This window comes from Rosa chinensis, chromosome 3 (assembly GCF_002994745.2).
Source record: "Rosa chinensis cultivar Old Blush chromosome 3, RchiOBHm-V2, whole genome shotgun sequence".
NCBI classification, from domain to species: Eukaryota; Viridiplantae; Streptophyta; class Magnoliopsida; order Rosales; family Rosaceae; genus Rosa; species Rosa chinensis.
The window spans coordinates 37,272,890-37,286,907 of record NC_037090.1 but is presented as its reverse complement, the minus strand read 5'-3'; the positions used below and the strand labels follow the sequence as shown (position 1 = coordinate 37,286,907).

The window sequence follows — 14,018 nt, the reverse complement described above, 5'->3', positions numbered from 1 at the left end:
CCAACCAGAAAAAGCAAGTAAACAAATCTCACAATCGCGTCGTCGAAACTTAATAAAGATGGTTTGGCATTACTCAATTCTGATAGTTTCCAAGCTGTTATGGTTTTGGAGTCACGTGACATGGAGGACTCTTTTCTTCGGGGGATCACAAAATCCGCCATCGCATTCTGTCTTTAAGTCTGAGAATATGGCATGACAGTAGAGTAGACGCTACCATCCTCCTCCATTTAGCAATGTAGAAGTTCTTCCATGCATGCATCACTAACTTCTTTAATTGCGCAAAGATTTCAATGCATGAAAACTGCAAGACGTACAGTAAGAGGTTTTATCTTCTCTCCATTATGGTTTGGTTTACCTAGTCATTTTACTCACGCAAGGCAATCTTAAGTCTATATAAACTGTGGGGTGGCTCCCCTAGTATACATATCTGAGTTGATCCTTCTCTGTTTTCCATTACAGCTAGCTTCCATTTCTCTGATTGTAATATAGATCGACAGAAGAAGAAGATGAAGTTGTCAACTAGCAGCGGCGTGTCAGTTTTGGTACTTGTATTCATCATCTTCATGAGTAGTGCCACTACAGACTTGGTGATGGTCGCAGCAGGCCGAGTACCGGAGCTTGCACACCAGGCAGCTGAGGCAGATACGACATGCGATCCGGTGCAGTTGAGTCCATGTTTAGATCCAATCCAGCATGGTTCGAAGCCGTCGAGCATCTGCTGCCAGAAGCTCAAGGAGCAGATTCCATGCCTTTGTGGATACATAAAGAACCCATCCTTCAGGCAATATGTGACCGGTCCCAACGCCGAAAAACTCTCTGCCAACTGTGGTGTTCCCTACCCTCGCTGTTAAGGGCTTTATTACCATAATAGTTATAACTACATATAGCCAAGTAATAAGAATGCCCCATTCATAATGTTCATCATTACTCGTACTGCTACTATCAACTACTTATAATAAACTAATGGATCTGCATGTACTTGTGGAGTTGTGATATGTCGTTAAAAGAATAAAGATATATGTTGTTTTACTTTTTACATTCATTTGTAGTGTGCTTTTCAAATTAATAGATTCTGTTTTTTTTTTTTTTTTTGCTTGCGCTTATTTATGATGATTGGATCTATCATTAGGAATTTAGGATATATAATTACAACGATTCAAAGTATCAATTTATCTTATTTCTCAAATCTCCGTCAAAGTTGACGCCTTCTGGAGAAGTGACAAGAACTTGTAAAGATTTAGGTAGATATGGTTTTAGCATATACAGTTGAGACTTAATTGAGAGAGAAGGTATTTGTTGGTGGGTTGTGCTTTGGAGGAAAGAGTGATAGGGTACGTTCACGTTTATCCGTCATCATCTTCAGGCATATTGATAGTTGGTTGTGCTCCCTTTCTATTTGAAGGTTCAGAGAATTCCATTCTTCGAAATCTTTCTGGTTTGGCATCTATATTGTCCTGGATTATAAGGAGAGAAAAAGTGGGCATTGTTCTTACCACAAGCCTGTGACCTGCAATTTCATTTTTATTTTTTTTTTGGTATTTATTTCTCATATTTTCCATTAGCATTTTTTTTAATGGAAGAAACAGAATTACAAAACAAAACCACGACAACACCCTAAACCTAAACTGTCAAAGAGGAAGCTTGGCTAGCAGAGAGAGGGAATTAACTTGGAAGGAAATAGCTCACCATATCGATTTTTTGCTGTATGTTGTAAATTGAGAACTCGCACAAGTCGGTTGTTGTTGTTAGCAACACTCCGTACAAGCCAATAAACATACTTTACCTTCTTTTTCTTGTTCCTCTTAATTTAATTCTATTGTGTAAATTCTCATGAGCTAATATTATATATGTATACGGTTTGAAATTCATATTAGGGGTAAAAATTTGCATAGATTGAAGTCCTTTTGAGGCATTTCAAAACAGTTGCCCATTCATCTGATGGCACAAAGGAAAGTATTATCTTATGGTGGTTTTCCATCCCCCTCCTCAGTCACCATACACGTCAAAGGGAGTCAAAGGAAGGACTTTCATATAAACTTGATCTAGTGACTAGTACCATCACCGGAATGGGTTCATCCCCTTTCCCAAAACTGCAGCTGCTGATTTCTACTAGAAACTTCTTGTTACTTCAAATGAGCATTAACATTTGAAAACAAAGGCAGAGACCTGAAAGCGTGGTCCACGTTATCATAACATGTTCATGCCAACCACTTAAAATTCCGGAAAGTGATCATCTTCCATAAAAAAGCTTGAGATGATCTTTTCCTACTGCAAATCCCTGACTTTAACATGGCTTGCAAATGATCCAGCTTAAAATTTTCGCCCAACCTCAGCCAAATATTATGTATAATCAGTCAAACCTAAGACAAGTCATAATTTATATATATCAGGAATATTATCCACCGGCCAACCAATATGCAAATGCAGATTTTGGTCATTAACAGGAAAAAAAAAAATTAATGACTAATTGATAGAATTGATAAACTTACTCACTTTTACATGGTTATCTTCAATGTCTGATAACTAGGACGTACTGCACGCACAACAAAACTAGTCGCCGGTTCAGAGATACCTAAACATTCTCCATCTTCATGTAGCTAATTCCAATTTTTTGTCACGTGGCACAAGATTCCCTTTTGTCCTTGTTGTAGCTCTCCCTGTAAACATATGATCTAGAGCCCTTTAAATTGATCTTGGGCTTCCAAACATCAAGAATATTGAAAATTCATGAAAGCAAGATAGTCCAGGGTTCATGAGAAATCATCACCAAAAACTGGGGAAAAACGAAAGCGGTACAAACAAGTTTTGCATATGCATCAATACATAACATGAGCATGAGAGTTCGTCCTAAGAAACTTTGGTGCAATAGAAAGGGGCTGTTTTAATATTTGACACAGACAGCACTATTTACCTAGTTGGTAACATAGGCAGCTGTTTAAATACTTATTATGTTACAGAGGATGACTTTATCTGCACATATATTATAGGGCCTTCAATTCAAAGCCTGGGGTGGTCAGCCCCTGCTCAGGGTTGACTAGGTACCCTAAAGTTATCCTCCTTTGCTTATTTGTGCAAACAGATGCAAGCATGAAGCACAATTTTGTTAAAAACTATGGCACACATGATCACAGATAGACCATATGAAGCCGCAAACATCTTTCCATCACCCAAAAAGAAATACTGATTGATTATAGGCTAATGCGCTCATGACTGCAGGGTATATGTTTAATAGACAAGATGAGAACTGACCTTCATCTCTTTCTGTCTTCCTCCTGTTGCTCCATAAAAGGCGAATTGGAGTACCCGCAAACCCAGCATCTGAACGCAGTTGCTTCTCCATATAGCGACGATAAGTTTCAGGGAAAAGTTTCGCATCATTAACAAAGAATACAAATGTTGGTGGCCTTATAGCAGCCTGCAAATGGATAGAGTAAATACACAATATTGCAATGTTCCTAATCTCCTATGAAAAGTTGAATATGTTTGTTATTTGATCACATGCAATTTTTTATACTGCCAAAAAATAAGGTAGTGAATCCCTCTTCTTTTTCTTTGGTCTGAGAACTGAATCATCCAAAAGTTAATAGCATAGTCAAAACTTCATTTTTTTCAAGTCTGAACAGATTATGATTTCGTCCATTAAAAGAACAAATCTCAAAAGTATATTGGCATCTATATCTAGAAGATTCCTAACAAAATGAATTTATAATTAGAGACAAGAGCGCCTTTGGGCAAGAACTGCAAGATAATGCAAGCTTATAAAAATACGGAAAACTGGTAACATGATTGCTGTTTGCAGTGTAAAGCACATACCTGAGTGCTGTAATAAATACGTCCTCTTTTGCCACCTCGTGTCCTAGGTGGTGATTTAAAAGCTAGTGCCTCCTGTACCACTTGATTTACCACAGCAGTTGTAAGCCTTCTTGACCGTTCTTTCTCAACAGTGCTAGCAGCCATGATAATTCTAAACCAAGAATAAAGTACTGCCATTAATCGGTAGTCTCTGACCAACACATGTGAACTATAAAAAGCACTTCTTGGGGTTTACAAGGGTTTGAAAGAAAATTATTGATAAATTAATTGTACATTTCAGTAATGCATTTTTTCAAATGCGGTGAGCCTGGTTCTATATATACATATGTGTGTGTGTAGGGGTATGCCCTTATATAGTATACATACACATTACACAACCGCCCCCTCAAATTGAAGCAACTACAGCGAGAGCATGTGAGGCCCCCACAAAGTGATTCAATGATCCAAACAAACCATTCATCTATCAATCAAGAAAATGATAATTTTTTTTTAACAAGTGGTTCACTGACCCCCAGCATTTATTTGTCACCCAAAGATCAGGCATATAAGTTATCATGAGACACAAATTTAGGGTCAGAACTCATGGATCTTCCTATGGAACACAGTAGTTGGCAGATGTTCATTAACGTTGCACTACATCAGAAGTGACATTTTTATTTCTCGGTATCCAAAACGCCCTTCTGTACCTTTTTTTCTTTGGTTTAAAAGTCCACAGCATGATGCATAAGCTATTTCGGGAAGAAAGCAAGCAATGTAATTGCTTGAAACTCTAGATGAGAACAATAAATAACAACATAAACATCCAATAGCTAAAATCAGAAAGTTTTCATTGCTTGAAACCAGGTATGGCTCTTAAAAATGATTGGCACAAACAAGCATCAGTAAACAAGTCCACAAGCAAATTCATGTCCATTCGTGCAAGTCTGCTATTAGCATGGGCCGTATGTGGCCTACACAAAAGCATTAACCAGAAAATGAATTTTCTTTTAGAAGAGAACAGCAATGAAACTTCCGTAGTTTTTCATTGCTGTTGTCCTTATTTTTCAAATCAGGGAAACTTTTCGCTCTTAAAATAGTAACAATACAGAGACCTATAATTTAAATTTCCACTCCATATTATTGTAGAAAACATGCCCATGTATCAGTATCCTATGAGAACATATAGATGTTCAATTCACATTTCAGAATAAAAGCAACAATATCTAGGAACCCAGAATTTTCAACTTAATGCCAAATATCAGCAACCAACAAATTGGTAACTAAAACAAAATATACTCTTTAGCCATTCACTTTTGATGAGTGTGTATATATGTTGATATCAAATTATCAATCAAGAATATGGGTGTCTTCACGTACATGAAGTTAGGTAAACAATCCAAATATGCTGCAAGTTAAGCCAAAAAGAGACAGTAAAGAACATACTTATCAACACTACGACCAGCTAGTGCAGTTGAATATACAACCGGCGCCCAATTGAGAATACGAAGCTTTTCCCTCACATCCTGCTCGTAGTATGTTGCAGTCTGCTGGTTTTTATTTGGTATAGTGTCCCATTTGTTTACAACTATCAGGCAACCTTTCCCTTCTCTTTCTATCCTTTCAGCAATCTTGCAATCCTAGGAGATTCATGCAGACAAAATATAGTTAGAAGAAATCTTTTTGTGACTACCAATATGCCATTCTCTAAAGAAGTTAACAGGTAAATTTTCTAAATAACCTATGCTTTGAAAAGAATTATTTAGAAAGAAAAAAAGTTTCAAGATTCTTTATTCACTATGGCTCACTCTTGAATGAGTTACTTTAACTGAATTTGATCAAATATAGTTGGAATTTGCATTTCTTTGCCATCAAGAGCCTTCATGAAAATTAGACTTCAGAAAATATAATAGAAAAGAAAAAATATAACCCCTGGGTAACAGATTGCATTCTAACAAATGACAACCTTAATTGCTTTCTTTCAGTAAAGTATATCACATGTCATTATTATATTTTCATTAGACAAAGTAGATCTATTTATCAAATATTACATACTTTGACAGTAAACAAGCAGGGCTTGCAATTATAGATACCCAAATTCAAATCCCAACATAGTGGTTTGTTGAAACTAATATAAAAGCTAGAAGGTGAACTCAATTTGATCATAGATCTTTTTGATAACTTTTTTGTTAAGCACACATGTGATTAATATTTATCATATATGTACATGTCTACATGTCAGGCATATAAAACACGTTAATACAACTTATATGTATAATTCCTATTTTAGAAATATGTTTTTGAACCATACAACTTAGTTTGTTTCCCCCAGCACCGAGTGCAGGCATTAAGTGCTGGCAAGTTCTTGTTCTTCACAGCACTATAGAAACAATAAATCCAGAAAAGACAATAGCCCAAGTACCTGTTCTGTGATACAAGCCATGGCCTCAATGACAAGAGCCACAACATCAGAACGGCGAATGGCACGAAATGCTCGATTAACTGATAAAGCCTCCGTCACACTACCTGATGAAGCAACAACGGCTTTTCTTCTGATTCCGGCAGTGTCAATAAGCCGGAACTTCTACAAAAACAAATTGTTGCAATTGTAAGGTTTTATCTTGACATCATGCAAGGGAATTAAACTTTTTCTTAAGAAAACAAAACAGAAGATTATAAACAGACAACTAATCAACAGTTGTCCAATTATATTTCAAGAATATAAACCAACAACAGGCTAAGTTCATTTTCAGGCTGCAAATGAGTCAACACAGGAATAACTATTGATTATTCAAGATCGTCTTGGTATCTAAAAAGTAGGGCCTAATACTTCCGTGCTTCCAACCTTGATGATGCGGGACAAATTGGGAGAAGGGGGGAAGAGACTGAAACGGGACAAGGAAAACAAAAATGATAGGGAGGCAATAGGATGTCCATATTACGGTTTATCTATAAAGAGTTACATTCTTAGACATCTCTCTACATAAATTACTAGAAAAATTTCTCATGTCTTTATGAAACAGTAGAATGGAGAATTGAAAACCAATCAAACCTGTCCATCTGGTCCAGTGAATTCAATATCAATAGCATCACGAGTAGTTCCACTGACTGGGCTAACAATTGTCCTGTCTTCTCCAACCAACGCGTTCAAAATGCTACTTTTACCAACATTTGGTCGACCAACAATTGCAATTGCAGGAACATAATCTTCTTGTTCAGCAAAATCATCAGGATCCTGCATATGATAGAAACATAATAAATTTTATCATATTGAAATCAAAATATTCAAAAGATAGCTTCTTGGACTTTGATAAATGACCAGAAGCACCAAGTCAAGTAAAAAGCAGGAATCATGCTATTGAGTGAAAAATTAACTAGCATCTATGCTCAAACAAATACCTAGCTAAAATACCACTTAAGAATGGAATACAGGATGGTAAAGTTATGTCAACTACCAATTAAAAGTTCAGCATTCACAAAGTCGGTAAAAATTAGATGACTAATATACCTCAATCTTTTTTAGGCCTGAACACACAAGATCGAGAAGCTCTCCGGTTCCAGTTCCAGATATAGCAGATATAGGAAGCGGCGAAAACCTAGCCACCAACCAAAAGCATATGTACTGTACATTAATATTTTTATATAAACTACCCTATATATCTATATGAGTAAAAATAGGCAAATAGCTATAAATGTTTTATCTTTATTGTTATTTTCTTTTAGAAAGACGGGAACATTTACCAGCACCAACTCAAATAAATGAAAATGGATAAGAAATGAACCTCAAGAATACATCAGATACCACAATTAAACAGCTATTATTAGATTAAAACAAGGGAACCCATAACAGCTTCCTGCACTCTACAATATTATATAACAAGGAAACCCATATAAAAGTTTAAACACCTATACCCCCACCCTTTATAATCATCAAAGATCTTATTTGTTCCCCCGTTTCACTTACAAAGTTAAATGGCCTTCAGTATCAACCCAATCCACTTTCTCTCCCTTCAACAATATCAGCTTACTCAAGGACTGGTAAAAAAAAAAAAAATACCACTTTTCCGCACTTCTATGTGCACAAGATACACCAATGACGAGGTAAGGGCACATCCGCCCTCTCTTTTTAAAGAAAATCATTAGTACTAAGCATTCTTCAGAAAGTACAATTTGGGAGAAAATAAAAAACAATGGAAATAAGATTTGATGATCTATCACTTCATATATTAGGGACTTGTTCAATATTGAATGCAGGACTCTCTAGATTAACAGATAGGCATTGCTACAAATTGAAGACCAGACTCCCTTGACTAGATTGGTCAACTCACCCCAAGGACCAAAACTCTGATGCTTGCATGACTCCTTTACGTGGAGATTCACATTTGTTGACTGCAAGAATGATGTACTTATCTGAGAAGTTCCTACGTAGCCAATCTGAAATTTCCTCGTCAGCCGCAGTTAGACCAGCCTGTTTCACCATTGCAAACCTGACTTCAGTATTATCTTCAACTTATAAACCAAACTCTTTTCGAGGTCACAAACTTCACTAAACACAGTCAAATAGAATATAAATAAACTCATTACTGAGAAATGGTTATCATTATGATGAGAAAAAGTATTAAACTAAAATGGTCATGTCAACTGAAAACAAAATTTGACCCAGAGAGGATTTAGTGGAATGTTCAGGGCCATTTTTGCTTCCATGTAGTCTGGGACTCGATTTGAATCACCTCAGGCTACCTATCCAGCTATTTTCTAGAGTTCCTTGTCTCCTTAATATTGTAGGGTTTGACAGGAGGCCCTGGGTTCCAGCGCAGGTTTGCAAAGCGGGTTTGAGGGAGTTAAGGGGATCAAAAGAATTGAAAACAAAACAGTTTCTAGAATCATATCTTTCCACCTTATATGCAGTGTTATTACAAACAAAAAAATTGGAATGCAAAAATACAAGTAGCATGCAGATTATTCCATCATAATCAGATGTACACCCTCAAGCAGAAACAAATTGCATTCAATTCAACGTGTCTCCCAGATGAGATGAATCACACTATAAGATATATTTGACAAAGACGCCTATGGAGAGCTAAGTAGGTCTGTTCATAAAAATAAATAAATAAAAACAAAAAAACATGGAGTGATAATATTACAGTTTCTGCAATAAAATGTTGTTTAATATTACTAATGTTTGATAAATGTAATATGTATATACATATTCGTGTTTGTCATATGTTCTTGTCATTTCATATTTATCTAATATCAGGCTCCAAGTTTTGCAGCATCTGTCTGATGTTTCTACATATGTGCATCCTCAAAAGCCACAGGAAGGCCTTTTTTCACTAATCCTGGACACTCCCTACTCTAACCTCTCCATGAACTGTATATATCGCTATGGAGCTTGCATCATATTTTATTAATTCTTCAAGAATCTTATAATCACTTTGGGTCAAAGAACTTCTACTTCAATCTGTCTTATCATGTCAGAAGAACAAAACACCTACAGTGTGAAGACCAATTCTACTAATGAAAATTTTCATCTAACCAATAATGCATAAGCATATTGCAGAGACAAGCACATTGAAGATGGTCCAACAAGCATTTATCAAAAACTGTACCTGGCCATCAACAAGAAAAATAATGACAGATGACTCTTCAACAGCTGCAGTAGCTTGTTTCTCAATCATTGAGGGCATCCTTGCAACCGCTGCCTCTCTGGAGGCAAGTGGAATTCCATCCATACCAATGGTTGTTGAAATGGCCAGTTCTTCCATGACGTTGGCCTGTGACTTTGAAACTGTAAGAACACCACCAGTATCGACCACCATAAATTCAAAGTCCCCCCAAAAGGATCTACCATACAGGCGATCCCTAGTGACCCCTGGCTCATCAACTACAATTGCCTTGTTCCCCTGCAATACATCAGAATACAAGTGAAGAGTCAAACTGCACTGAGAATGTACTGATGCTAATTAGAAAGTAGAAGACCAGATTCCGATTAAGTACCGAGACAAGTCGATTGAATAATGCTGATTTACCAACATTTGGTCTTCCAACAATTGCAACTCTCGGAAGAAGATGGTCAGGGATCTGCAAATGAAATTCACATGATTTAGAGAGTATGAATCTTCTCTTTTTCTCCTTCATTTCATCGAAAACAGTACCCCAACTTGCAGTATTTGAAAAATAACAGTCAAATTGCATTTTAAAAACCAATAATATCTTTGCCAAAAATAAAACCAAAGTATACAGAATTGATGTATATACTTGTTCATGACACCTTATAAACTAATAACAGTAACGCCAATCTTATAAGTTATCCTGATTTTAGTGATCCCCAAGATTCATTTTGCAGGACAGTAGGCTTTGTGATTTCAGTATTTACAGCAGTAAAATATAATCTGAGCACTATCATTTGCTTACTTACAGTTTTATTTTTGATTGGAGTTTTCTGCCTCCTCTGCTTTCGGCCGAGTGCCTCTTGATCAGTTTTCTCATCTTCTGAAAACCATAAAAATAGATGCAACAGACATCAGATAGAGAGAACCACAAAATGCAGAGACATTGATAACTCAGTCACAAAATGGGCCCAACACAGAATTCAACTAGGTGTATAAGAACAAGTATTGAAAAGCATCATTATTCCTTTGAAATTTTGGAAGTGGATTTCAATGTGTAAGAAGACTAGTAGGAGTAGCGAAGCATGAATAAGCAGGGAGAGAGAGAGAGAGGCACCGATTGTGAGCTGGTTGGAGAGAGATGAAGAGAAGTCTCGGACTCGTTCCAGGGCGTCTTGTTCGAGGGCGTCGAAGTCCAAATCGACGTCGGACTCATCTCCCTCTGGCTCTGGTTCTAGTTCTTGTTCTTCGTCGTCGTCTGTTAGGGAAACATCGATTTGATCAGTGGCGGAGAGGCGAGAGAGAGGAAGACGAGAAGCGTGGCGGTGGTGGTAGTGGTGGTGGGAAAGGGAAAGGGAGGGAGTGGTGCGGAGAAGATGAAGAATTGATTTGGGAAATGGGGAAGAGACAAGAGATAGGGTTTTGGACAGAGCGGTGGTTCCTCCTCCTCTGTAAGACAAGAAGAGCTCAGCAGCTGCTGCCATTTTTAAGTCTCTCTCTGGCAATTTGGCGCTTAAAACCTCGGAGGTTTATCCACATCCGCCCCCTTTATGCTTCCTCAGGTTTATCATTATCATTATCATTATTATTTATTTCTTTAATAACTTTTTTTATATGTATATATATATTTAGAATGCTGCTATGAGAAGTTTTATTCACACATTGTAAAATATTAGACATAACATCATCTATTATTCCAATAAATAAAAAAATACATCATCTATTAATTTTCTTATTTTAACATTTTACTAGAAACACAACCCCGAGCATCATAAACTATCCTCATTCAATATGCCATACTCCTCCACTAAATACACATCTTTATATATATATATATATATATATATATATATATACGGACGCGTTCGAAAGAGGACGTCCGCACTTTCGTTAAAGTGCGGACGGCGCTGCTGCAGCTCGGCTCGGGGTGCGACGGAGCAGCGGAGCTTGCCGGACGGACACCACGGGTCAGACGGACGGGTCTGCAGTCGGTGGAGTCGCCGGCGACGTGGTTGCAGCCTTGGCCAGAAACCTGCAGTTGCAGGTGAGCTCGCTGCCCAGAAACCTGCAACTCCGACCTCCTCCGACCTCGAACGCTGCCCAGAACCGTCCACCAAGCCTCCGGCCTCCGTCCGCCAAGCCCCGAGCCGCCGTCGCAGCCTGGAACGCAGCCGCTGCGTCGCCGTCCGCACTTTAGCCAAGTGCGGACGTCCGCTTCAGAACCCGCCCCTATATATATATATATATATATATATATATATATATAATAAAATAAAAAGGAAAAAAAAAAGCCCTTTGTCTTTGACAAAATTCAACCCAAGTAGGAATGTGAATCTTTATGTAATAGGGAAAGTATATTTAATCATAGATTTTCTATCCATATTCTGAATAGGATTCATAATAATATTAGATTTAGATTTCATGTAATCTTTGTACTCTTCTCCATATATAAAGAGTCATATTATTAATGAAGAACTGCGAAGTGCGCATTTTTCTCTCTCAAATTTTCTCATTTTACAATACTCGTCGATCTTTTGGATATACGAAATCGAATTCAGTTCCATCAGTCTCTCTATCCTAAACCTTTAATCTTTGACAAAATTCAATTCAAGTCAAACTGCTGCGTATTCTTCAATTTGAGATTTCTGAAACAAAGGATTCCAACCAATGTCTACCACAAAATCTCTGACTGCTACTAAGAAAGTGGTTATTCATCTGAGAGCCACTGGTGATGCCCCTATGCTAAAGCAAGCCAAATTCAAGATACCTGTAATGGACAAGTTTGCTAAAGTGATTGACTTCTTAAGGAGGCAACTTCACCGAGATACGTTGTTTGTGTATGTCAATAGTGCATTCTCACCAAACCCAGATGAATTGGTGATGGATCTGTATAATAATTTTGGTTTTGATGGTAAACTGGTAGTCAATTATGCTTGTTCCATGGCGTGGGGCTAACTATCAGTGTGGGGTTTGCATGATATAACTAATGATAATGAGGACATCAAATTTCTCTTTCCACAAGAACGTGGAACATGAGTTGCTATAGAGGAGACGTGAACATATTCTGGACTCTTTATTTGTACATACTCTGTTTCTTTCAATTGGAGACCATGTAACTTTTCAACTAGTCTAGATGCGAAGCCAAACATATGTTCCTTTTCAAAAGATTTACCTTTATTCACAATGAAATATATATATATATATATATATATATATTTATTTACCTGTTTCCTCAATCGAACAAAGGAAATAGAAATCACAACAAGCAAATCAAAATGCATGAGAGGTATAACCAGCCAACTTATCAACCTGATTTCGGTCATAGACAGGCTAATGGCAGCAAAAACAATGTTCCAGATCTTTCACTTCCCCAGAATCTGGAGTTTCTGCTGTACTCTGGAGTCTTCGGCTCATCTTTTGCATTCTTTCTTAGCTGTTCTTATACTTCCTTAACAGCACACTCAAAGGAAACCTGAACAAGTGAACAGAATCTGCATTGCAAAATAAATTTCTCACAATTGTTTCTTCCATTTAGCCCACTCCTTTTTATATGTTCCCTTGGTTGACCCTAATCTTCCATGTCTGTGAGTGTGAAGTTTGGCTAAATTTATTCCCTACTCACGAGTTGATTTCACAATATTAAGTAATGAATTCCTATTAGATTTCAGCGGTGGCATCTTGACAAGTGAACCAAAACAGTTGAGTAGTTCAACATCAAACTTCCCTCATTAAGGTAAGGCAGCACATATCCAGCAATAATAATTTCTTGTAAAGGTTTTCCAGATGATTAGCACATCAAAGCACACAAACCCTAAAAACTGCTATTTCAACACCAAGTGAGAATGGCTTTGAGTAGTTCCTTCATACTGCTGACGTGGCAGAAACAGGTAGTCCAGGAAAGAATACAATCAGGCCCTCAGCCTTAGGAATGGTGTCTGCAGCTGAGGCAGTGGGGCTTGATGGTAGAGACTCTTTATCGAGATCACCCTCTTCATCTCTTGCCCATATTTTCTTTTGCCTCAAGTAATAGGCTTTGTGACCAGCTGGACCTTCTCTAAAAAGAATTGACAAACCATTGCAGACCAAAAATATTCACAGCTTATACGTAAGAAATTTGAATTTGGTTGGTTTATATTTGCATCTTCTTCCACCAATCCATGCTTTCCTGACATAGCACAGCCACCGTCGTTGTCCACAATGATGCTTTCGATTTTGCAATACCTGCAACTTCATCAAGAGCTCTGCATACAGTTGTTGCAGTCCCTTCTTCACAAAGGGCATCAAAGGCAGCAAAAACGGATGTCACTGCTTTCCTTGTTGAGAAGATCCAAATATGATTTGTCGGGTAGGCGCCACTTCCAACAGAAGGCAATGACCTCAGGGGTTTTAGTAGAACTTTGGCTTCCCATTGCCCAACCATGCGACTGCTGTACGTGACCACAACAAAATCATCTTTTGGAAGCTGTCCACAGAAAATCATAGGGTCCAGCTCCATTTCCCTGGAATCCAACTCTACTATTATCAATGGGTATCTGACCTTCTACTAGGTCTTCCTCTTTGATCCTATATATCGTCTCTCACTCTGTCTCAATTGAATTCTCTTATATATATGTGATGAAA

At 37.6% G+C, this 14,018-nt stretch overlaps 3 protein-coding genes across 5 annotated transcripts; 2 read left to right on the top strand and 1 right to left on the bottom strand.

The window, feature by feature from the left end:
• Positions 1-418: 418 nt before the first annotated feature.
• Positions 419-1,085, top strand: LOC112193414 (non-specific lipid-transfer protein 2). Its single transcript, XM_024333562.2, has one exon. It carries the CDS (start codon positions 507-509, stop codon positions 849-851), a length of 345 nt encoding a protein of 114 aa, XP_024189330.1. The 5' UTR covers positions 419-506; the 3' UTR covers positions 852-1,085.
• Positions 1,086-1,870: 785 nt separating this feature from the next.
• Positions 1,871-10,951, bottom strand: LOC112193413 (GTPase Der). 2 transcript variants are annotated; one of them, XM_040516656.1, is made up of 13 exons: positions 10,516-10,951; positions 10,208-10,281; positions 9,787-9,870; positions 9,399-9,692; positions 8,118-8,257; positions 7,298-7,385; positions 6,842-7,024; positions 6,212-6,373; positions 5,236-5,429; positions 3,814-3,964; positions 3,250-3,415; positions 2,494-2,672; positions 1,871-2,360 (listed from the first exon to the last, which is right to left on the bottom strand). In XM_040516656.1, the coding sequence occupies exons 1-12, from the start codon at positions 10,880-10,882 to the stop codon at positions 2,590-2,592; spliced, it is 1,986 nt and encodes a 661-aa protein (XP_040372590.1). In that variant the 5' UTR covers positions 10,883-10,951; the 3' UTR covers positions 1,871-2,360; positions 2,494-2,589. The 2 variants fall into 2 exon arrangements, with proteins under 2 accessions (XP_040372590.1, XP_024189328.1); XM_024333560.2 differs by having other exon boundaries at positions 2,494-2,657; positions 10,516-10,950.
• A 1,114-nt stretch (positions 10,952-12,065) lies between these two features.
• Positions 12,066-12,392, top strand: LOC112193146 (ubiquitin-like protein ATG12). Of its 2 annotated transcripts, XM_024333198.1 has the most exons (2): positions 12,066-12,161; positions 12,294-12,353. In XM_024333198.1, the coding sequence occupies exons 1-2, from the start codon at positions 12,066-12,068 to the stop codon at positions 12,351-12,353; spliced, it is 156 nt and encodes a 51-aa protein (XP_024188966.1). The 2 variants fall into 2 exon arrangements, with proteins under 2 accessions (XP_024188966.1, XP_024188965.1); XM_024333197.2 differs by having other exon boundaries at positions 12,066-12,392.
• The last annotated feature ends 1,626 nt before the right edge of the window (positions 12,393-14,018 follow it).